Source organism: Salvelinus sp. IW2-2015, linkage group LG32 (genome assembly GCF_002910315.2).
Source record: "Salvelinus sp. IW2-2015 linkage group LG32, ASM291031v2, whole genome shotgun sequence".
In the NCBI taxonomy this organism is placed as follows: Eukaryota; Metazoa; Chordata; class Actinopteri; order Salmoniformes; family Salmonidae; genus Salvelinus; species Salvelinus sp. IW2-2015.
In genome coordinates, this window is record NC_036871.1 from 7,885,075 (window position 1) to 7,910,765 (window position 25,691).

General features: G+C 42.1%; 2 protein-coding genes across 2 annotated transcripts in view; one reads left to right on the plus strand and one right to left on the minus strand.

Annotated features, from left to right (window-relative positions):
- The window catches only part of LOC111957203 (parafibromin), a 65,044-nt gene extending 41,727 nt beyond the window's left edge, over nucleotides 1-23,317 (plus strand). Inside the window, exons 12-18 of the mRNA XM_023977971.2 lie at nucleotides 2,118-2,175; nucleotides 12,361-12,396; nucleotides 12,505-12,592; nucleotides 19,861-20,022; nucleotides 21,762-21,862; nucleotides 22,129-22,270; nucleotides 22,738-23,317. Coding sequence (XP_023833739.1) covers nucleotides 2,118-2,175; nucleotides 12,361-12,396; nucleotides 12,505-12,592; nucleotides 19,861-20,022; nucleotides 21,762-21,862; nucleotides 22,129-22,270; nucleotides 22,738-22,774 — 624 coding nt within the window. The 3' untranslated portion in view covers nucleotides 22,775-23,317. The remainder of the gene's footprint in view (nucleotides 1-2,117; nucleotides 2,176-12,360; nucleotides 12,397-12,504; nucleotides 12,593-19,860; nucleotides 20,023-21,761; nucleotides 21,863-22,128; nucleotides 22,271-22,737) is intronic.
- LOC111957204 (beta-1,3-galactosyltransferase 2) overlaps nucleotides 1-24,436 on the minus strand; it is a 40,083-nt gene extending 15,647 nt beyond the window's left edge. The window contains exon 1 of the mRNA XM_023977972.2: nucleotides 24,200-24,436. The gene's annotated coding sequence lies outside the window, so the exon portion shown is untranslated. The remainder of the gene's footprint in view (nucleotides 1-24,199) is intronic.
- Between the last annotated feature and the right edge of the window lie 1,255 nt (nucleotides 24,437-25,691).

Consider the following 25,691-nt stretch of genomic DNA (forward strand, 5'->3'; position numbering starts at 1 on the left):
TTCGGTATGTTGCATTAAAAGTTGCTCATGTTGATTTTCATCACAATTGCCCACTGTGAAGAGAAGCATTGAGTGTTAACACCCCCCCCTCCCCCTTTGAGTGAAGTTCAATCGCAGGCTTATTTCTAATGCGTGCAACTTAGAGGGAATATTGGGTCTGGGTTAGTGATACAATCACTGGTTTGAGTCCCAGGCTCTGGCCGGATCGACAGTATTGAGAGCTCTGACAGGATCGACAATTAGAAACAACCCCCTGTATATGTAGATGTTTTAACAGCTCTTCTTTGAAGCAGAGCTCTGGGACTGTCATTAGATGATGAATTACCTAGACCTTAGAGAGGGTGTGACCCTTGATGCACTCCCATCAGACTAGACGCACACCCCTTCCAAGGGGAATCGGCCTGAGGGAGCAACAGTCATCATACACAACACTGAGGCTCTTGATATGGACAATATATACAGTGCATTCGGAAAGTATTCAGATCCCTTCTCTTGTTCAACATTTTGTTACGTTACAGCCTTATTCTAAGTCTACACACAATAACCCATGATGACAAAGCGAAAATAGGTTTTAGAGATGTTTGCAAATTTAGTAAAAAGGATAAACCGATATCTTAAGTATTCAGACCCTTTGCTATGAGACTTGAAATTGAGCTCAGGTGCATCCTGTTTCCATTGATCATACTTGAGATGTTTCTACAACTTGATTGGAGTCCACCTATGGTAAATTTAAATAGATTAAACATGATTTGGAAAGGCAGACACAACTGTCTATATAATGTCCAACAATTGACAGTACATGTCAGAGAAAAAACCAAGCCATGAGGTCGAAGGGATTGTCCGTAGAGCTCCAAAACAGGAGTTTGTTGAGGCACAGATCTGGGGAAGGCTACCAAAACATTTCTGCAGCAGGTCCCCAAGAAAACAGTGGCCTCCATCATTCTTAAATGGAAGAAGTTGGGAACCYCCAAGACTCTTCCTAGAGCTGACCACCCGGCCAAGCTAAGCAATCGGGGGAGAAGAGCCTTGGTCAGGGAGGTCACCAAGAACCCGATGGTCACTCTGACAGAGTTCCTCTGTGGAGATGGGAGAACCTTCTAGAAGGACAACCATCTCTGCAGCACTCTACCAATCAGGCCTTTATGGTAGGGTGGCCAGACGTGCTTTTTACTGAGAGGCTTCCATGACAGCTCACTTGGAGTTTGCCAAAAGGCACCTGAAGGACTCTRAGACCATGACAAACCAGATTCTCTGGTCTGATGAAACCAAGATTGAACTCTTTGGCCTGAATGCCAAGCGTCACGTCTGGAGGAAACCTGGCACCATCCCTACGGTGAAGCATGGTGGTGGCAGCATCATGCTGTGGGGATGTTTTTCAGCGGCAGGGACTGGGAGACTTGTCAGGATCAAGTGAAAGATGAACGGAGCAAAGTACAGAGATCCTTGATGAAAACCTGCTCCAGAGTCCTCAGGACCTCAGACTGGGGCGAAGGTTCACCTTCCAACAGGACAACAACCCTAAGCACACAGCCAAGACAACGCAGGAGTGGCTTCGGGACAAGTCTCTGAATGTCCTTGAGTGGCCCAGCCAGAGCCTGGACTTGAACCCGATCTAACATCTCTGGAGAGACCTGAAAATAGCTGTGCAGCGATGCTCCCCATCCAACCTGACAGAGCTTGAGAGGATCTGCAGAGAACAATGGGAGAAACTCCCCAAATACAGGTGTGCCAAGCTTGTAACATCATACCCAAGTAGCCTCGAGGCTGTAATCGCTGCCAAAGGTGTTTCAACAAAGTACTGAGTAAAGGGTCTGAATACTTATGTAAATGTGATATTAAATTTGCTAACATTTCTAAACCTGTTTTTGCTTTGTCATTATGGGGTATTGTGTGTAGATTAATGAGGGGAAAAAATGATTTAATCCATTTTAGAATAAGGCTGTAACGTAACAAAATATGGAAAAAGTCAAGGGGTCTGAATACTTTCCAAATGCAGTGTAAATATGTTGGAGACAGTCCGAGTTGAATGGAACTTGCTTATCCTATGCCAATATGTAGGGTTGGCGTTTCATTCATCAGGCTGTAGATTGACCGTTGTGTTTTTGTCTGTGTTTCAGGAGGGAGCGTCTGCCAGGAAGGCCCAGACACCAGCCCTGCAGCCCGTCCCCAGACCAGGTCTGTATCTGTCACCACCAAAGCAGATGACACGAAAACATTGTGTCAATGTAGGCCTTTTGTAGAGACGGCTTTCCCAGTCATTCAAAACCCCTGTATCAGCAGTCACCACCAACCCTGGCCCAAAAAAGTAACTTTTAGAGCTGGGTTGGAATAAAACCCTGCACGTCACGTTGAACCCCTAATGCGGTGGGCATGGTTTCAGTATTCAAACACAAGACCTTTATTGGTTGAATCTCGTGTGTTCGTAATGGGCAGGTCTGCAGACCCTGTTACTCAAGGACTTGAATTAGTGGTTGACTCAATACAGTCATGGCCAAAAGTTTTGAGAATGACACAAATARAKATTTTCACAAAGTTTGCTGCCTCAGTTTGTATGATGGCAATTTGCATATACTCCAGAATGTTATGAAGAGTGATCAGCTGAATTGCAATTAATTGCAAAGTCCCTCTTTGCCATGCAAATGAACTGAATCCCCCCAAAAAAACATTTCCACTGCATTTCAGCCCTGCCACACAAGGACCAGCTGACATCATGTCAGTGATTCTCTCGTTAACACAGGTGTGAGTGTTGACGAGGACAAGGCTGGAGATCACTCTGTCATGCTGATTGAGTTCGAATAACACACTGGAAGCTTCAAAAGGAGGGTGGTGCTTGGAATCATTGTTCTTACTCTGTCAACCATGGTTACCTGGAAGGAAACACGTGCCGTCATCATTGCTTTGCATAAAAAGGGCTTCACAGGCAAGGATATTACTGCCAGTAAGATTGCACCTCAATCAACCATTTATTGGATCATCAAGAACTTCAAAGAGAGCAGTTCAATTGTTGTGAAGAAGGCTTCACGGCGCCCAAGAAAGTCCAGCAAGCGCCAGGACCGTCTCCTAAAGTTGATTCAGCTGTGGGATCYGGGCACCACCAGTACAGAGCTTGCTCAGGAATGGCAGCAGGCAGGTGTGAGTGCATCTGCATGCACAGTGAGGCGAAGACTTTGAGGATGGCCTGGTGTCAAGAAGGGCAATAAAGAAGCCACTTCTCTCCAGGAAAAACATCAGGGACAGACTGATATTCTGCAAAAGGTACAGGGATTGGACTGCTGAGGACTGGGGTAAAGTCATTTTCTCTGAATCCCCTTTCTGATTGTTTGGGGCATCCGGAAAAAAGCCATCAGTCTTGTCATGCCAACAGTAAAGCATCCTGAGACCATTCATGTGTGGGTTTGCTTCTCACCCAAGGGAGTGGGCTCACTCACAATTTTGCCTAAGAACACAGCCATGAATAAAGAATGGTACCAACACATCCTAACAGAGCAATTTCTCCCAACCATCCAGGAACAGTTTGGTGACGATCAATGCCTTTTCCAGCATGGCACCTTGCCATAAGGCAAAGGTGATAATTAAGTTCCTCTGGGAACAAAACATCGATATTTTGGGTCCATGGCCAGGAAACTCCCCAGACCGTAATCCCATTGAGAACTTGTGGTCAATCCTCAAGAGGTGGGTGGACAAACAAAAACCCACAAACTCCAAGCATTGATTATGCAAGAATGGGCTGCCATCAGTCAGGATGTGGCCCAGAAGTTAATTGACAGCATTCCAAGGCAGATTGCAGAGGTCTTGGAAAAAGAAGGGTCAAATATTGACTCTTTGCATCAACTTCATGTAATTGTCAATAAAAGCTTTTGACACTTATGAAATGCTTTTAATTATACTTCAATATTCCATAGTAACATCTGACAAAAATATCTAAAGACACTGAGGCAGCAGACTTTGTGAAAATTAATATTTGTGTCATTCTCAACTTTTGGCCACGACTGTACATGTAGACAGCTTTCTATGTACTTCTTCAACATGTTCCTGCTGTTTGAAACACTTTCTAAGTTTTTAGAACGGGACAACTGATGTTGCTTCAAGGTTGTGACCTAAGCCAAACGTAAAGGATGGTAAGATTCACAGATAAGCATCCGTCCCGATAAGCATCCGTCCTGGGTGCCCAAACCGATCCAAATTAAGCATGCATCAGTAATGGGGAATAAAATGAACACCTGCCAAATGCGGGTCAATTTAGGTATTGGCGGGTAAGAATGCCTATTTCACCAGCCACGTAGGCGGGTTGTCAATTTGCAAGGCTCTACAGTGCGAGCATTACATTTGTGAATAAAAATAGTAAAAAGTCAAGTATGAGCACATGTGAGTTAGAAAAATGCTGCAGTATCTCTTTACAAAGTATTTCTGTGGTTTTGTTTCATGGCAGCTAATTGCACAAAGAAATACGAATCCTATATGCCACCTCACGCAGCAACACTGCCTGGCAGGGGAGCTGTGTGCAATAAGTGACGTTCATTCATAGATAATTTTTTGGGAGGCATAAAAGTTAGTATTATTTACTTGAATATCTACAAAGTCAGCCACTATACCATATTACTACTTAACTTATTTCTTGTTTTACACTGAACAATTTTAAAACAATTTAAAAAGATTTTACTGAGTTACAATTCATATTACAGTGCATACAGACCCCTTGACTTTTCACATTTTGTTACTTTTATACCTAATAAATACACACACTACCCCGTAATGAAAATGCAAATGTATTAATAAAAAACTTAAATCACATTTACAGAAGTATCCAGACCCTTTAATAAGTACTTTGTTGAAGCACCTTTGGTAGCGATAACAGCCTAGAGTCATCTTAGGTATGAGGCTATAAGCTTGGCACACCTGTATTTGGGGAGTTTCTCCCATTCTGCTCTGTAGATCTTCTCAAGCTATGTCAGGTTGGATGGGGAGCGTCGCTGCACAGCTATTTTCAGTTCTCCAGAGATTTTTTGGGGGGCTCTGGCTGGGCCACTCAAGGACATTCAGAGACTTGTCCCGAAGCCATTCCTGCGTTGTCTCGGCTATGTGCTTCGCCCCAGCTCTGGAGCAGGTTATCAAGGCTCTCTCTGTACTTTGCCCCATTCATCTTTGCCTCGATCCTGACTAGTCTCCCAGTCCCTGCCGTTGAATAACAACCACAGCATGACGCTTTCACCGACGGGATGGTTCCAGGTTTCCTCCACATGTGGCGCTTGGCATTCAGACCAAAGAGTTCAATCTTGGTTATATCAGACCAGAGAATCTTCTGTCATGGTCTGCGAGTCCTTTAGGTGCCTTTTGGCAAACTCCAAGTGAGCTGTCATGTGCCTTTTACTGAGGAGAGGCTTCCGTCTGGGCACTCTACCATCAAGGCCTGATTGGTGGAGTGCTGCAGTGATGGTTGTCCTTCAGGTAGGTTCTCGCATCTCCACAGAGGAACTCTGGAGCTCTGCTAGAGTGACCATCGGGTTCTTGGTCACCTACCTGACCAAGGCCCTTCTCCCCCGATTGTTCAATTTGGCCAGGCGGCCAGCTCTAGGAAGAGTCTTGGTGGTTCCAAACTTCTTCTACTTAAAAATGGAGGCCACTGTGTTCTTGGATCTTCAATGCGCCAGAAATTGTTGGTACCCTTCCCCAGATCTGTGCCTCGACACAATCCTGTCTCGGAGCTCTACGGACAATTCCTTTGACCTCGTGGCTTGATTTTTGCTCTGACATGCACTGTGGGACCTTTATATAGACAGGTGTGTGCCTTTCCAGATCATGTCCAATCAATTGAATTTACCACAGGTTCCTACAACTTGATTGGAGCCAACATCTCATGTATGATCAATTGAAACAGGATGCACYTGAACTCAATTTCGAGTCTCATAGCCAAGGGTCTGAATACTTATGTAAATAAGGTATTTCTGTTTTAAACACATTTGCGGAAATTTCTAAACTGTTTTCGGGTATTGTGTAGATTTTTTTTAAATTTTTAAAAACTAAATCCATTTTAGAACAAGGCTGTAATGTAATAAAATGTGGAAAGAGTCAAGGGGTCTGAATACTTTGACCACCATTTGCCTCATGCAGCGTCACACATCTCCTTCGCATAGAGTTGATCAGGCTGTTGCTTGTGGAATGTAGTCCCATTTCTCTTCAACGTCTGTGCGAAGTTGCTGGATATTGGCGGGAACTGGAACACGTCGATCCAGAGTGTCCCAAATATGCTCAATGGGAGACATGTCGGAGTATGCAGGTCATGGAAGAACTTGCACATTTTCGTCTTTCAGAAATTGCGTACAGTTTCTTGCGACATGGGGCCGTGCTTTATAATGCTGAAACATAAGGAAATGGTGGCTGGATGAATTGTACGACAATTGGCCTCAGGATCTCGTCATGGTATCTCTGTGCATTCAAATTGCCATCGATAAAATGCAATTGTGTATGTTGTCCGTAGCTTATGCCTGCCCATACTATAACCCCACCGCCACCATGAGGCACTCTGTTCACAACGTTGATAACAGAAAACCATCTGCCTGGTACATGCCTGGTGGACTTCCTGAAGTCAGCATGCCAATTGCACACTCCCTCAAAACTTGAGACATTTGTGGCATTGTGTTGTGACAGAACTTCGCATTTTAGTGGCATTCTATTGTCCCCAGCACAAGGTGCACCTGTGTAATGATCATGCTGTTTAATCAGCTTCTTAATTTGCAACACCTGTCAGATGGATGGATTATCTTGACAAAGGAGAAATGCTCACTAACAGGAATGTAAACAAATTTGTGCACAAAGTTTTAGAGAAACAAGTTTTTTTGTGCATATGGAACATTTCTGGTATCTTTTATTTCAGCTCATGAAATTTGGGACCAGCACATTACATGTTGCATTTTATGTTTTTGTTGAAAAAATCTGAGTGGCTGGTAGACCAAAAAAGAAAAAATGTCTATGCATTGGAATACTTGGGAACAGATATCCAAAATGTTAATCACTTGGTGCTGATTTCTTGATTCTCAGTCTTATYTCCAACAATTTTAAAAAGTATATGCAAAAAATTTGTGTAATAACGCGTAATAACGTAATAACGCCACGTAAAATTTTGCGCTACACGTGCAACAGCATTCCTAACCTAGCCCACACAATGTCTGCTGTGTGGATCGAGCAGTCAACAAGTCAAGCAATCATTTGAAAGAGTAAGAAGATTTCAGCGAGACAACTCAAAGGCGAATGGAATTCATTGCCCTTGACAATCAACCGTTCTCAGTCGTGGGTGATGTTGGCTTTCGCCGATTGGTCGAGCACCAGTACACACTACCAAGTGCGCTATTTTTCAGATGTTACCCTACCGGAGTTACACAGTAATAGCGTCACTGCTATTAGCTTCACGACATACTATGGAACGCCGTTTGGGTCATTGCGTGTCAAAAAAAGATACGGTAGCACTGTCAAAGCGGTGCAAACACCGGCCACGAACGATGTGTTTACAATACCGTGTTKGTAATAAAGCATTGTTTGTATGACTGCAACTTCTGGGGTAGCTAGCTTTAGCTTGGTACCAAGCTAGCGCGAATACAACCAGCCTGAAAACAATGACCAGTAGAAACTGCAGTCATTTTCATTATTCTTAGCAATGATTTAGGAATCCTTGTGATTAAGTATTAGCTAGGTTGCCACTTGTTGTTTGCCTATTGAAATTGAATGTCAGTTCATGATAATAAATGGCTAGCCAGCTACTTAACACTGTTGCCCAAAGCTAACGTTATAAGTTGCCAGCTAGCTTCATCTGGCTAGTGAGTCTCGACCGGACCGGGTTATGTGTTGTGAAGCTAGCCACTGTTGGGCTTCCTTTCTTGGGCTTCTATTTAATCATGGATACTCAAAATGTGCACTTATAAATCATATCAATTTTAATCAAAATACAGCTGTAGACAGAAGTCAAAGATTGAACATACAACTGAAGTCTCTCCTGAGTTCTGCAAAATAAAATAAAGTCCAAGTTGCTTTTATTATGCTTGCAGTCAACCCATAGTGATGTAACTGCCTACATCAACACCTACTCATGAGACCAAGCCCATGCATATACAGTTATACAAACTTGCAGGAGCGAAAAATAGTTTTCAGTGTTTTCTAAGGGCTCAGCAGTAATTTTCCAGTGCCCAAGTTGATATATAGTGGTATGTCTGACTTGTTTCTTATCTCTTTCACTCCCCTGCAGGGTTCTGTCTATGAATCTCTTTAAGCCTTGAGGTGCATTCTCACACACCCTGTTTTGACTGCAATAATTCAAAGCTGAATTATATACATTGGGTAAATGCCATGTTAATTTCTAAAGATGAATATTGACAGTAGTAGCTGAACAACATTTGATCTGCAAAAATGACAAGTTAATCACTGGGTGATGGCAGTTTCAGATAAGTGGGGGGAATAAAAGTATAAATTGCCCCCACCCCTAATTCCTACACACACACACACTCGACTTCGAGAAGTCATCCCATCAGCAGCAGCTAGTAATAAACCAAATCGCATGAATTCGTTCCACAAATCAAATCACACTAAAACATATTGTATCGGAGGCTATGGATCTAGATGTGTATATTGAATTGTTTATGAAAGGAGAGCTGCCAAACGTCAACTTTTATAAACGTCCTGTCAATTCTGTGATCGGCATCCTACACGGAACGCGGTCAGACAAGTGTTTAGCAGCTGCCATCAAGTGTCCGTCATTGTTCCCACACATGCCATTTATCGTGGAAATTAAAAGAACATGAGGTCCAGAGCTGAAGGTCACCCCTTCCCCGCTCTTTGTGCAGCGTGATGAATCGCATGTCTGTTTTGCTATCCCCTTCTGACATTCGGCATCTCTATGGCTGTGTAGAGAAGTCACATTCTCTGTGTGTGTGTTTTTGTGTGACATGCACTATATATACAAAAGTATGTGGACACCCCTTCAAATTCGTGGATTCGTTGCTGGCAAGTGTTTAAAATCGAGCACACCGTCTGCAATCTCCATAGACAAACATTGGCAGTAGAATGGCCTTACTGAAGAGCTCAGTGACTTTCAACGTGGCAACGTCATAGGATGCCGCCTTTCCAACAAATCAGTTKATCAAATTTCTGCCCTGCTAGAGCTGCCCTGGTCAACTAAGTGCTGTTGTTGCTTCTAGACGTTTCCACTTCACAATAACTGCTCAGCCGCGACGTGGTAGGCCACACAAGCTCACAGAACTGGACCGGCGAGTGCTGAAGTGCGCAGTACGTAAAAATTATGAACTCACTACCGAGTTCCAAACTGCCTCTGGAAGCCACTTCATTACAAGAACTGTTTGTCAGGAGCTTCATGAAATGGGTTGCTATGGCCAAGCAGCCACACACAAGCCTAAGATCACCATGCGCAATGCCAACTGTCGGCTAGTGGTGTAAAGCTCGCCACCATTGGACCCTGGAGCAGTGGAAACGCATTCTTTGGAGTGATGAATCACGCTTCACCATCTGGCAGTCCGATGGACAAATCTGTGTTTTGAGGATGCCGGGAGAACGGTACCTGCCCCAATGTTCCTACCAAATGTAAAGTTTGGTGGAGAAGGAATAATGGTCTGGGGCTGTTTTTCATGCTTTGGGCTAGGCCCCATAGTTCCAGTGAAGGGGAATCTTAATGCTACAGCATACTATGGCATTCCAAACGATTCTGTGCTTCCAACTTTGTGGCAACAGTTTGGGGAAGGACCTCCTGTTTCAGCATGACAATGCCCCGTGCATGTAGTGTGCGTCCACGTTGTGAGCGATAGTGAAAGAGCGAATCTCCGTTTGGGCTGATCTGTGACCCACAAGCACCTCCCGCAGTTAGAGGTGAATAAGGCAACCTCAAAGTTACACAGACAAGGGTACTTTATTGACACACACACGGATGAAATGTACATGGAAAGGTAGTTCTAACTGCAAGAGTTAGAAAGTTGCAGAGTTTGTATCCCTGAGAGAAGGCTGCGAGATGGTGTGCTAAGAGTCTCAGGCAGGGATTTTGTAACAGATAGCCTGACAGGCAGAATGTTACACATTTCCACTACTCTGCTTGTGTAGATTAATAGATGAGCTTGGTTTGATAAACTAGCAGACATCACAAATGCTGGCCTGGAGAAATGAACACTGAAACTCCACCTTTTTTTAAATGTGTTTTTAATTTGACTAGGTTAGTCAGTTAAGATCCAATTCTTATTTACAATGATGGGCCTGCTCCGGCCAAACACTAACCCGGATATTTAGGCTACCTCTAACTTCCATCGTACACATTCAGATAGCCTTGTCCAACTAGGCCTACTATCCCCTCGTATACCTTGGCTGGCAACATTGATATTGTAATCAATGCCAGCCATAATTAACCATATTGGCTATAAAGCCTTGGCTACAGGTTAAACAATTTACAGCTCTGAATTTCTCCCCATCATKACCATCTAGGGGGTAGATTGGTGGTTTATTTGAGAAAGGGGGGAATTTGAGCTTTCCAAAAAATGCCAGCAGTATTACTGTACTCCTAATATTCATCAAATAGCGTTTGTTTTTTTCCCATTAGGAAATAAGCAACCGCAAGATTGTTTAAAACTGTTTATGCATCAAATATCTATGATGAGAACTCTCATCTGTGTCTGTGGGACTGAGTTCGGCCTCTGGGGCTTGAGCTGACAATTTACCTACAGCTGGCATTCCATAGKTGTGATGTGTGTGACCCGAGATAGACAGAGCCTGGCAGAGTAGAACAATCCCTTATTGTGTCCAATCATTCTTGCATCTGGGAAACGGCACCGGGTGCAGGTGACCACAGGATGAACCCAGGATGGTGCCCCCGATCTGCATGGGGGGGTGGAAGCAGCCATGACTAAGCATTTTTGGGTCTCCTATATAAGATCTGTTTTTTCATTAAAGGTTAAGCTCTCGGCAAAACACCTTTAGTGTGTGGCCGACCAACTGCATTATTGTAATAATTAATCAATATTAAATAAAGGTGATTGTTTGAAGAAATGACCGTCTCAGTATACATCAATTTCCACGACAGGTGCAAGAGCAGCAATACAGTTGAATGAATAACAGTGCATATGGGAAACTAGAGCTTCTGATGTGATCAAAACAAAAATAGCCTACATGAAAAGGAGAGCGTAAACATTGTTTTTAGGTTAGTTACAAGTCAAGTGTTCTGGCTTCGTATCAGTTCAAAAGATTGACAAGTGACTGCCTGGGAGCTGTGTGGGAGAGCCGGGCAGATCAGCTCAATCAGACCACGCAACTGAAAGATGGCAATTCTGCCAATGAGAGGATTGCATTAAATATTCTGCATGCATGTATGCTTAGGATTGGACAAAACGGGTAAAAAAAGGTGACCCAGCTGCCTCCAATCCCCCAAAAAATTGAATTAATTTTGAATTGTGGGATATAGCTGCATCTTTAAAAATGGCCTGGTTTGTGGACTCCGATGACCACTTGAGTTATGACAATATCTGACACATTTCGATTTTGGAGTGTTATGTCTATTTAATGACACCGTGTTTCTTCTCTTTAATTTGTGAACCCCACATTTCAATGTCTTTCCCGTTTGCTTATTCTTTGTTTTTGCATTAATGTAACACGGTATCTCATCTCTCGTGTCAAGTAAGCTATTAATAATCGAGGTAGGATCAATTCTGTTTTGTGTCTTTGGTGGAAAAACGGTTGAAAAGAGATGTGAGCGTTAAAAACATAACAGCAAATCTATTTTTGGAAGTCTCACTACGCCTGTAACGTACTGTAGCTCGCAAGGCTCTTCATATCACACACATTGCTCTGTTAGATGAGAACTGGGTAGGAGTGCTTATATAGGATAAGATTTGCTTTTTAGATTAGATTATAATGAATAAGATTATATTGATGGGGTGGCCTGATCTCGGTGGCCTGATCTCGGATCAGAACTTTCGGGACAGAGATGCTTTGCGGATATCCGTGTTTTAACTACAAAAAAGACCGGTGCTTTGCTTCCGTGAAATATACAAAACATACCAAGAGTAGCTGCTCCACTACTCATTGGATCCAATGGCTAAAGCTTGTCTCGGAACCAGACAAACTGACATCGTTACAGCTGTGCGTGTCTGAGGTAAACTAACTCCTTGAAGGGTAAAAAAYAAATTGGATCAGAAAATGAGTGCATTAGCTTTACCTGGTTTATGCCTGTCCGTTTCACTTAATTCAGGACACAATCCAGAGCTGTCATTTCCTCTGTTCAGTGTGTCTCATCTGTTGTCAAATTTGATACTTTTTGCAGCACATGGCTCATAATGGGATATCGGTTCTTTCTGTCACTGATTATTTATTTTTCTCCTCCAGTTTCCCAAGCCAGACCCCCACCAAATCAAAAGAAGGGTATGTACTGCTACGACAGTGTGTATGTGTGTGCGAGTGTTATTGATGAATGGTGATAAATAGTAATAGATTAACTTAAACATATACATTGTGTTCGTTTCATTAAAGGCTCTCGGACCCCCATCGTCATCATCCCAGCGGCCACCACATCCCTCATCACCATGCTCAATGCAAAGGACCTACTGCAGGACCTCAAGTAAGTAGACTGTGTGTGCGCGTGCATGCGCCAGGATTTCATTTAGGAAAATGTGGCGTCTGACAACATGACCGGGAAGATTTGAATTTACCGGGTAATTTCTGAAATTTACCGGGTCAATATGGATGCATAACCCATTAGGCCATCCACCCATGGTGCTCAGAATTACATAAATCAAATTTCAATTACGGTAATGTATCAGAACATGCAACTAATGTAATGAAGCAGCCAATAATTWTTTTTWTTTTTTTTTACCAACACCATTGTAAACAGCGCACCTGATAGCAGTTCCATATGTGACAGAGATGCAAATCTATGTTAGAAACTTAGAGGGCGGATCTAAAGATGCAACAACTAGGATGGGTTGCTAATATGACTAGGATTGTACCTTTGGCTTCTGGACAAAGAAAGTTAATCTGAAAATAAATAGAACAGGAACAGGCATAGCGGTGGGTCCAATAGGGAAGTGGAAATACATTTGCTGAAATTATATAATTGCTCCTGTCTATACAGAAATAAATAAAATATTTCACCAGAAAGCATGACTTGGCCACAGAGGAATCGTGGATCATTATCTTTTTTTTTTTTTGCTGTGGATTGTTTCAAACTATGCTTATTTGGGAAGCCCGCAATTTGGGCAGCGTCCCTAGCTGATTATTGAGTTTGTCAGTGAAAAGCTTCTAAAATGTGTGATGATAATGTGTCTTCAATATAATTTCTAATGTTGAGACTAGAAGAAAGGGATGGGTGTGTGGTGGAGATTCAGGCGAGTCGGTCTCCAGAATGGATCAGCTGTCTGCTGCCAATTCTTGCGCATTGTTTCATTTTGTGAATTGTTTGCCCTTTTTTGTTTTGTTTTTATCAATTAATCCTAGTCATTTGGTTACATTCATTTAATTTATCATTCTCGGAGTGGAAARGTTGATTGCAGATTTCACAACCTGCTACACTTGTGAGAAACAAGTTTCGGTTTATTTCATAACCATCATTTATTAGATTTGTTAGTTTTTTTCCATTCTCTTTTGTTTGGAGTGCTCCATGTGAGCAATGAGCATTTGTATGGTTTCTCTGTCCTCATGGCGCACGCATAGAAGTACCTGGGCTGCTGCGCAGAAGTGTAGGGAAGTATTTCTTTAACATCCATTGCAAATAATAATATATTAACTATAGTTCCTCACAGTAAGCCATTTGAATAATCTTTCCAACAATCTACCCCACGATATTCACCAATCCTCGGTGTGAAAGAGCAATGGATATAGGCCTTCTGCTGCATTAGCCTATAGGCTGAGTTCCATGCGCTCATTTCTTTAGCCGCCAATGATCACGGTTTATCAATGTGTCCATATGGCAGAGGCTGGTGATAAGTTGACTTAACTTTTTGATTATAATTTTAATTCAGATTTGAATGATTAACCACATGACAATGATTTTGAGAAACTAAGACCTTATTATTGAATTTAAACTGTTCCACAAAAATGTGCTTATGAAAATCCACAACTGGTAGAAATGGAACTTGAAACTAACGCGCCGCCTAGTCTTTTTATAAAAGAATTGCCTCCACGTTTCCATGGTTGGATTTTGCATATAGACTACTTTGAAGCAAGGTAAGACATGCGTCATAATGTTAAATAAAACATTCAGGTTTCAAACAAGTATGTTTTAGAAATGCATCCTGCCTCAGCTCACATTGTAAAAAGCGTTGGGTGACGCGCTGATGGCCTGTTGCCTGCGCGGTGAATGGGAGGTGAAATGAAGGGGCACAATTAAGCACATGTTTTAGTCCAGCAGCAATCCGCTGAGGAGCTGTTGAAGAAATCCTGCTGTGTGATAGTTTTGTTGGATAAATAAGATGCATGACTAATGAAAATACACACAAGCCCATTTAATTCCACAAAATTATGCAAATTAAGCTATAGACCGATAAGCATGACTGTCAATGTATCTACATCGACTGGTAACCTATTTCCATCAATGAATAAAAAGCATTATTTTGTATTTTTTTCCTCCTGTACATTTTGGCTGGCAACAGTTTGATTTATCGACTTTATTTATTTGGAGGGGCTAAAAGCTGTCAGTTGGCGGCTAATGGAAACCCTGGTGTGTGTGTTAGAGCCTATATATGAAAAACAAGTTGGATGAATCCTATTGGTGTTCAACCCTGGTAATTCAGTTTATCAATACATGCACAATATTTATGCTTCTCTGGGAGGCTGGGTGTTGGCAAGGTCATTATCGAAGCATAAAGTACTAAACAGGAACTTGTGTTTAACTGAGCAAAACCCTACCCGTTTGGAAGATATACAGGTATTTGTCTAAGCCTCTAAGGTAGTGCTGAGCGATTAACAAAAATGTGAGTTTTAGTGTTTTAAATCACTAATTGACCTTTGGTTCAGATATTTGGACGCCATTTCATAGTTTAGCACACACACGTGGTGTAATTGCTATTTTGCAGTTTAGTTGGAGTCATAAATCACTGGACATCCTAAGATGGTGTCAGTGACTCTGGCTGTGTAAATGAGCAGTAGCAGCATGGAGATGGAGGGGGAGCTATTATCAGGCAGAGAGCCCTGAGGGCAGAACACAGGGCCCAGCTACCCACCCTCTGCTCTGTGAACACATGACAGCTCCTCATAAACATTGCAACCATAGCTGTTTAACTTTAGTCCGTCCCCTCGCCCCGACCCGGGCGCGAACCAGGGACCCTCTGCACACATCAACAACAGTCACCCACGAAGCATCGTTACCCATCGCTCCACAAAAGCCGCGGCCCTTGCAGAGCAAGGGGAACCACTACTTCAAGGTCTCAGAGCAAGTGACGTCACCGATTGAAAGGCTATTAGCGCGCACCACCGCTAACTAGCTAGCCATTTCACATCCGTTACAGCTGCACATATAAGATTTTCACTAGGAGAAAATTAGTGTTTATTGGCCTTATTTATCGTCAAAGAAAAAACATGAAGCGGTCCAGAAACTATCTCCATTAGACATCCCCGATCACACTTGTAGGCGATGTCATAACAATGTTATAGCAAGCTAAGCTCATGCACAGAAATGCGTCACTGGGTCTAACGGTCGTGTTGACCCGAACTGCCCGTGTGCAGGCCAGCAAATCAAAGGCACTCCTTCAGAATGAAGCAGTTACTGGTTTTTTTTGGACAGTGTTGTAGTAATGGCATGTTCAGCTACTTAAAAGTCCAATGTAGGACTGTCTGGGAGTGGTCTAAGTGGGGAGTAGAAAATTTTAAACTAGCAGTTGGTAGAGAGGTTTGGAACTCTCTCTTATTAGTCTATTTACCGATTTACCAACCAATTTCAAACCACTCTTACCCCAAAAGGACATAATTTTAACAATTTCGCAGTATTATTCCAACCTCGTAGTGTGAAAAAAAAATACACACACACACAGTACCAGTCAAAAGTTTGGACGCCTACTCATTCCAGGGTTTATATTTATTTTTACTATTTTCTACATTGTAGAATAATAGAGAAAACATCAAAACTATGAAATAACATATTTGGAATCATATAGTAACCAAAAAAGTGTTTCACAAATCAAAATGTATTTTATATTTGAGATTCTTCAAAGTAGCCACCCTTTGCCTTGATGACAGCTTTGCACACTCTTGGCATTCTCTCAACCAGCTTCACCTGGAATGCTTTTCCCACATATGCTGAGCATTTGTTGGCTGCTTTTCCTTCACTCTGCGGTCCAACTCATCCCAAACCATCTCAATTGGGTTGAGGTCAGGTGATTGTGGAGGCTAGGTCATCGATGCAGCTTTTCATCAATCTCCTTGGTCAAATATCCTTTACACAGCCTGGAGGTGTGTTGGATCATAGTCCTGTTGAAAAACAAATGATAGTCCCACTAAGCGCAAACCAGATGGGATGGCGTATCACTGCAGAATGCTGTGGTAGCCATGTTGGTTAAGTGTGCCTTGAATCCGTTCACCTACTCTGCGTCTCACAAAGACACAGCGGTTAGAACCAAAAATCTCAAATTTGGACTCATACCGAAGGACAGATTTCCACCGGTCTAAAATCCAATGCTGGAGTTTCTTGGCCCAAGCAAGTCTCTACTTCTTATTGGTGTCCTTTAGTCTTTAGTAGACGTTTCTTTACAGCAATTTGACCATGAAGCCCTGATAAACACAGTCTCCTCTGAACAGTTAATGTTGAGATGTCTGTTACTTGAATCCTGTGAAGCATTTATTTGGGCTGCAATTTATGAGTCTGGTAACTCTAATGAACTTACATCTGCTGCAGAGGAAAACTCTGGGTCTTTTCCTGTGGCGGTCCTCATGAGAGCCAGTTTTAATATAGTGCTTGGATTTTGAGACTGCACTTGAAGAAACTAGACATTTTCTGGATTGACTGACCTTCATGTCTTAAAGTAATGATGGACTGTCATTTCTCTTTGCTTATTTGAGCTGTTCTTGCCATAATATGGACTTTTAACAAATAGGGCTGTCTTCTTTATACCACCCCTACCTTGTCACAACACAACTGATTGGCTCAAATGCATTAAGAAGGAAAGAAATTCCACAAATGAACTTTTAAGGCACACCTGTTAATTGAAATGGATTCCAGGTGACTACCTCATGAAGCTGGTTTAGAAAATGCCAAGAGTGTTGAAAGCTGTCCAAGGCAAAGGGTGGATACTTTGAAGAATCTCAAATGTATCATATTTTGATTTGTTTAACACTTTTCTTTTATGATTCCATATGTGTTATTTCATAGTTTTGAGGTCTTCTCTATTATTCTACAAAGTAGAAAATAATACAAATAAAGAAAAACCCTTGTAGATGTCAACTTTTGACTGGTACTTTGTGTTCTGAAAGTATTCAGACCCCTGGACTTTTTCCACATTTTGTTAGCCGTTTTTATCAGTCTACACAAAATACCCCATAATGACAAAGCAAAAACAGGTTTTTAGAAATGTGTGCTAATGTATTAAAAATAAAACTTAATCACATTTACATAAGTATTCAGACCCTTTACTCAGTACTTTGTTGAAGCACCCTTGGCAGCAATTACAGCCTCGAATCATCTTGGGTGTGACGCTACAAGCMTGGCACACCTGTATTTGGGGAGTTTCTCCCATTCTTCTCTGCAGATCCTCTCAAGCTGTCAGGTTGGATGGGGCGCGTCSCTGCACAGCTATTTTCAGGTCTCTCCAGAGATGTTTGATCGGGTTCAAGTCTGGGCTCTGGCTGGGCCACTCAAGGACATTCAGAGACTTGTCCCGAAGCCACGCATGCTCTGTCTTGGCTGTGTGCTTAGGGTCGTTGTCCTGTTGGAAGGTGAACCTTCACCCCAGTCTGTAGCAGGTTTTCATTAAGGATCTCTCTCTACTTTGCTCCGTTCGTCTTTCCCTCAATCCTGACTAGTCTCCTAGTCCCTGCCGCTGAAAAACATCCACACAGCATGATGCTGCCACCACCATGCTTCACCGTAGGGATGGTGCCAGGTTTCCTCCAGACGTGACGCTTGGCATTCAGGCCAAAGAGTTCGATCTTGGTTTCATCAGACCAGAGAATCTTGTTTCTCATGGTCAGAGTCCTTTAAGTGCCTTTTGGCAAACTCCAAGCGGGTGGTCATGTGCTTTTTATTATGTAATGGCTTCCATCTGGCCAGTCTACCATAAAGGACTGATTGGTGGAGTGCTACAGAGATGGTTGTCCTTCTGGAAGGTTCTCCCATCTCCACAGAGGGACTCTAGAGCTCTGTCAGAGTGACCATTGGGTTATTGGTCACCTCCGTGACCAAGGCCCTTTTCCCCCGATTACTCAGTTTGGCCGGGTGGCCAGCTCTAGGATGAGTCTTGGTGGTTCCAAATTTCTTCCATTTAAGAATGTGTTCTCGGACATTCAATGCTGCAGACATTTGTTAGTACCKTTTCCCAGATCTGTGCCTCCACACAATCCTGTCTCGGAGCTCTGCGGACTATTCCGTCGACCCCATGGCTTGGTTTTTGCTCTGACATACACTGTTAACTGTGGGGCCTTTTATATATACAGGTGTGTGCCTTTTCTAAATCATGTCCAATCAATTGAATTTACCACAGGTGGACTCCCAAGTTGTAGAAACATCAAGGATGATCATTGGAAACAAGATGCACCTGAGTCTCATAGTGAAGGGTCTGAATACCTATGTAAATATTTTTTTATTACATTTTATACATTTGCAAAAAAAATCTTAGCCTGTTTTCGCTTTGTCATTATGGGGTATTGTGTGTGGATTGAGGATTTGTATTTGATCAATTTTAGAATAAGGCTGTAACTTAACAAATTTTGGAAAAGGGGAAGGGGCCTGAATACTTTCCAAATCACATTGACTGCACTGTGCCTTTAAGACATTGGCACAAATCTAGGTAGACTATTTTTTTCGAATCTAAAAAAGGCACAAACAAGACATTTTCACTTCTCCCATTGACTTTCCAAACCCCAGTCTGGTATGTCGAGTATGCTTTGTGAGGGATTCCCAGAAGTGTTTTAACACTTGGCGTTTATTATTGGCTTAAGTCCAGGAAGTTCCTCCCTGTTTCACAGAGTTTCTTGTTTAGTGCCTAATGAATATGACCCTTAGCTACCAACCCAGTCTACTGCCTGACTRTGTGTAGAGTTGCATTTGTAAACAGACCAAATAAAGTGTGAAAAACYGGGGGGATGCTCACTTTTTTGTTGTTGGTATGTCGTCTATACATATACTCGGCTATACTGTACAGTGAATGTGATGGGGAGAGTACAGTAGGTCTTGTTTTGTGTGTGGAGAGGCTAGCACGCTAGCAGTTACCAAGTTTTAAAACGGGCAACAACAAACTACGGGGATGTCACTTTCTTTGGTATGTAGGCTATAGTTAGTTTGATGGGTAGAAGAAGATTGTAGGACTTGTTTTGTATGCTAGCATGCTAGAAAGGAAATGGAGGGAAGGAGTGACGACCAAGTGAGAACAATTCAGACTAGGCTAAAATAGCTATGCTGGAAATGAATAATAACACTTCATTAATCAGGACACTTAGTAACTTCATCTTATCACACACAAGARTGCAACATTTATCCACGAGGTACCAATAAACGTTTGATAAATAAACAAGCTTCACATGTGTCGGACTTAAAAATCCCTATATTAGAATCATGTTGAAAACAACATTGCATGGGCACCATAATACTTTATTTTGCCTTGCTAACAGTAATGCTTTCTTGACGGAGGTTTTGTATCGTACCATTGCATTAGCCATTACTCTTCTCCCTCCCCTCTCCGTGAGGTTTGTGACGCCAGAGGAGAAGAAGAAGCAGGGCATCCAGCGGGACAACGAGGTGCTGCTCCAGAGACGCAAGGACCAGATCCAGCCCGGGGGGGCCACGCTCAGCGTCACCGTGCCCTACAGGGTCATCGACCAGCCCCTCAAACTAGCTCCGCAGGACTGGTGAGTCACCACCACCGTACATGGCCATTTGGCATCTTCGATACATACATTCCACTCCGTATCATTGACCAGCCACCGTGTCACCAGGACCGTACATGACCCTACTACATAACCATTTATGATCTTCAATACATACACTTCACTTAGAACTGGTGAGTCTCCAGGACCATACATGACCACATTATGAACATACATGACCGTTCATGATCTTCCATAAATACAGTGCTTTCAGAAAGTATTCACACCCCTCGATTTTTTTACAGCCTGAATTTAAAATGGAATAAATTGAGTTTTTCCCCCACTGGCCTACACTCAATTCCACTTTGTCATTATGGGGTATTATGTTTTTCAKATTTTTTACAAACTAATAGCTGAAATGTCTTGTCAATAAGTATTCAACCTCTTTGTTATGGCAAGTTTTTAAATTGTGCTTAACTAGTTGCATGGACRCAGTGTGCAATAGTATTTAACATGTTTTTGAATGACTACCTCATCTCATACAATTYTCTGTAAGGTCCCTCAGTCGAGCAGTGAATTTCAAACACAGGTTCAACCACAAAGACCAGGGAGGTTTTCCAATGCCTCGCAAAGAAGGACACCTATTGGTAGATTTTTAAAAAGCAGACATTGAATATCCCTTTGAGCATTGTAATATTAATTATACTTTGGAAGGCGTATTCATACACCCAGTCACTACAAAGATACAGGTGTCCTTGCTAACTGTTGCCGTAGAGGAGGAAACCGCTCAGCGATTTCACCATGAAGCCAACGGAGACTTTAAAACAGTTACGAGTTTAATGGCTGGGATAGGAGAAAACRGAGGATGGATAAACAACCTTGTAGTTACTCCACAATACTAACCTAATTGACAGTGAAAMGGAAGCCTGTACAGAATTAAAATATTTCAAAACTTGCAACAATGCACTAAAGTAATATTGCAGAAAATGTGGCAAATCAGTAACTTTTTGTCCTGAATACAAAGTGTTATGTTTGGGGTAACCCAATAAAARATACTACTGAGCACCACTTTCCATATTTTCAAGCATAGTGGTGGCTGCATCATGTTATGGGTATGTTATGAGTTTTTCAGGATAAAAAAAMAAACAAAATGGAGCTAAGCACAGGTAAAATCCTAAAGAAAAACCTGGTCTGCTTTCCACCAGACACTGGGAGATGAATTCACCTTTCAGCAGGACAATAACCTAAAACACAAGGCCAAATATACATTGGAGTTGCTTAACAAGAAGACAGTGAATGTTCCTGAGAGGCCAAGTTAGTTTTGACTTTAATCTACTTAAATATATGGCAAGATCTGAAAATGGTTGTCTAGCAATGATCAACAACCAATTTGACAGAGCTTGAAGAATTTTGAAATGAGTAATGGGCAAATGTTGTACAATCCTGGTGTGGAATGCTCTTAAAGAGCAATATGTGACTTGTACATGTGTGTGTAGACACAATAGTACTACATGATTGACAGTACCTCACGATATTGTGGTAATGGTCGGCTGTAAATGAAAGTACTTGACCCACATACCGCTATACCACTTGAGCAACCAGCCCCTCAAAACTTACCCCATGGCCACAAATMACGATACATCCTCTCTACATCTGGCTTACAATGTGACGATTGTGCAAAACTTACTCCCATTTTACTGTGCCACACATGSAAAACGGTCTAATTTTGTATTAATTGTTTTCACACTAGAGGTTGATGTTTACTGTGTGTGTTTGTGCAGGGATCGCGTGGTGGCCGTTTTCGTGCAAGGTCCTGCCTGGCAGTTCAAGGGCTGGCCTTGGCTGCTACCTGACGGATCTCCTGTGGACATTTTCGCTAAAAGTGAGATTKCTCCCACTTGCTCTTATACATACAGGGGTAGCACTTTACTTTCGACAAGGTAATTGTATGTCTTTCTTGTGACAGGTAAATGGTTACCCAGGTATTTCAAACTGTAAAGTGCTACCCATACAGTTCTTTGGCTACTAACCTGTGATCCCTTTAGATGGACTTAAGTTAATGTATTTGAGCTAACCTGTCCAACCCATGTCTCGAAACGAGATTTGGTCCTACCTAATTGACTGTGTGTGGTTGTGGTCACCCTGCAGTCCGAGCCTTCCATCTGAAGTATGACGAGCAGAAGATGGACCCCAATGTGCAGAAGTGGGACGTGACCGTGCTGGAGCTGAGCCACCACAAGCGCCATCTCGACCGGCCCATGTTCCTGAAGTTCTGGGAGACCCTCGACAGGTTTGTTTTGATAGCACATTGTGCACATGTATGTTCATGACGCAATGGGGTTGATACCAAACCCACCTAGATCTTGTTATGAAAACCCTTCTCCCTTCCCTCTTTCTATACTGGTCTATCCTTTCAATGAAATTACTTGAAAAATATTTCTYAAAAAATGTATTATATTTKAAATTKATTCTGGAAGTGCACTGAATTCCAYTTKTCTTCAATTGGGAAAATGTGGTGTTAAAATTTGATTTACTTTCTGAATTGAAATGGAATTGACCCTAACCCTGGAAGATAAGTTWCCATGTAAATGTTAGCACTCATGTACATTGAGTTAAATAATATTCTCTGTAAAAGTTTATACTTCATATACTCTGGGGTTATAGAAATATTTGGGATTTATATTTGAATGGGATGACAGTAGAATGAATGAGCTCCTTCTGGCCACATGCCATGTTCTCTTCCTGTTCCCTCTACAGATACATGGTGAAACACAAGTCGCACCTGAGGTTCTGAGCCTGGACCGTGGCCTCCTTCCTCCACAGGTCCCGTCAAGGCATTTATAAACTCCCGCCCCAAACCTAGCCTCCCTCCTCCCCACCAGGACTACCACTAGAAGAGAAAGGAGACACACGGGCCCACAACACCCCCCCCACCAGCACTTTGGGGACCCAGAATAGACCCGCGTGTTCAGATAGTCATTCAGGAAAATACTTTCTACCTGGTCTTCATGGTTTTCATAGATAGAAGCAGCAGATACAGTATGTCTGGACATTGGGAAGGGGAGGTTGGAGCTTCCCATGTTTTTCAAGTTCCTATGTACAATATACCAAAACTATATATTTTCTAACAGTATAGCGTTTTACTGTGGAGACAGATTGAAGAGCGAGAGATGAAGAGAGAGCGGAAGGGGGATGGATAGATGGAGGTGGGGAAAACAACTTCCCATACTATTTCCTTTGTGAAATGGATCTTGTAAATTCCATGTGAAACATGAGCTGGATAAGAAGCCCTTTGGAAATCTGGTGGTACAAATAAAAATCACTGCTGGCAATAAGGGWTACGAGACCTCTTTGTCAGTTTCATTTTCCGATGTTTTTACTTCCTTAGGATAGGAACATTTATGTCTCTACTTTTTTACTAAATGCTTCTGAAATGGCACCCTATTTCCTAAATAGTGCACTACAGTGCTCTATGAAGGGAATAGAGTGCCATTTGGGACAGAATCCTAGTTTGAAAGCGCATAGGTGTGCAGTCTTACAGCCAAGGTGCATCTGAGCGACTTCCATGCATCCAAATGTATATACTGTCTCTTATACACATCTACGTTCCATGCATCCAAATGAATATATGATGATATATGAGCCAGACTTTGAAGATCGAAGAAGCTAGGTATCTTATTCTTGATGCATAACAAAGCTAATGATTCAGCATAGATGGGTTCAAATGTTCCAGACATTAAATTCCAATATTTGCGCCTTTTTTTGTAAAAACAAATGTGCAACTACACACCACTTTGGTCACTACATGACGATATAAAGATGTTTAGTTATTTTTAGTTGGTGTTGTGCAAATTTAAGTAATGATGGACATTGCTTTATTTGATGTGTTCACAATGCAAATGGTTAATAAAAGTTGGTAGACAGAAAGTGTATCGTCTGTGTTGCAGTTTAAATCTTCTTTGGCTTTCTTTACCATGCAGAGTTGGGTTTCTATTTGGACTTGAAGTTTTTCCTGCCCTCATGATCTGATCAGGAAAACTACTTATAAACAAATACAGTAAAGGTTTTTGATTTAGCTGTTTTTTTCTTCCGTTAAGTCAGAAGATGATTGTACATTTTCAGTTATAAAACGGACGATCTTTTCGTATTTTTGATAAAGTTAATTATAGGTGTAACTGTCAGGCTACTGTTGCTTCATGCGTTGTATGCGTGTACTTACTTTCACTCTGGGTAGCTACTTTCCATGCCGTTACCGTTACTTGCCAAGGAGGAGTAAGGGCACTGTGTTCCGTTTGTTGCCGTAGTAGACTATGTATTACAGTCTAAATGGTTATAAATATTAGTTATTTATTGTGTAGGCTTCTAACCTACTTGAAATAAAATAATGCGAGAGAAAATGGCCACGTAGCTACCACCGTACCGGCGACACGACCATTATTTATACCCAGTACGAAGCACTTTGAGTCGGCAGGCACAAAACTAGAGCACTGACCGCCGGGTTAACGGTCTTGAGTGCCAACAAATCGGCCCAATTAGCTGATTCGCTTTCCATACACCCACTTATTTCGACACACCCGGTCGCCATTATGGGATGCAGCTGCCCCCTTCACGAAGATAGTCAAGCTAGCTAGCTAGGGTTAATTAAGGCTGCAGTGCATTCGCTTTCTCATCCTACAGTTACAAATCACTCCATTCATAATATTAAAAAGGAGCATACCTGTTGGCTCGTGGTCGTTGTAGCCTATCCTTCTCCCTTAATTTAGTGTTTTGTCATTTTAATTCCATTTTACATTGATTAGATATCTAACTTTTGCCACACACTGACATGCTGACCAGACCGCGGGTGCTTCTGCCAACGCGCGCATGTTGATTTTATCCCCCACACCAAACAGGATCAGGACACGCAGGATGAAATATCAAAACGAACTCTGAACCAATTATATTAATTTAGGGACAGGTCGATAAGCAAACATGTATGGCAATTTATCTAGCTAGCTTGCTGTTGCTAGCTAATTTGTCCTGGGATATTAACATTGGGTTGTTTTACCTGAAATGCTCAAGGTCCACTACTTTTATAGTAATCTCTCCTTCAGGCATTTTCTTCTTCTTTGGACTTTATATGGCGGTTGGCAACCAACTTTAAGGTGCATTACCCACTACTGACTGGAGTTTGGACCTCAGTTCATCTTTCTATCACCAATGTGGGTATATGCTCCTAAAAACCCTGTCTCTTATACACATCTAGATGTGTATAAGAGACAGACATTAACTTCTGTATTGTTAACCCCTTCTCTGTGGCGAATGCCACACATGACGAAGGTCTAGACTAGGGTTGCAAAGGGTCGGAAACGTTCCGGAAATGTTCTGATAATTTTCCATGGGAAGTTAAGCCAGGGAATTTGGGGAATTTTTGCTTAAATTCATCAAAAAAGTTAGCTGATTCTCAAGATCTTGCACACTAATGAGATGCTATGGTCTCCTGTGTACAAATGTAGGAAAGTGCTCATTTGGCAATGTTTGATTTCTGATTGTTTTAAATCACCACATCCACCACTAATAAGCTGAGCTTCTCAGTAATTTTTTCTTCACCTCACATTGTAAACGAAGTCTATTTCTTTTTACATCCATTGCGAATTATAGTTTGCGAATGATAGTTTATTTCCAACAGCCTCAATAATCACCAAGCTTTAGTGTGAAATAACAAAATGTTA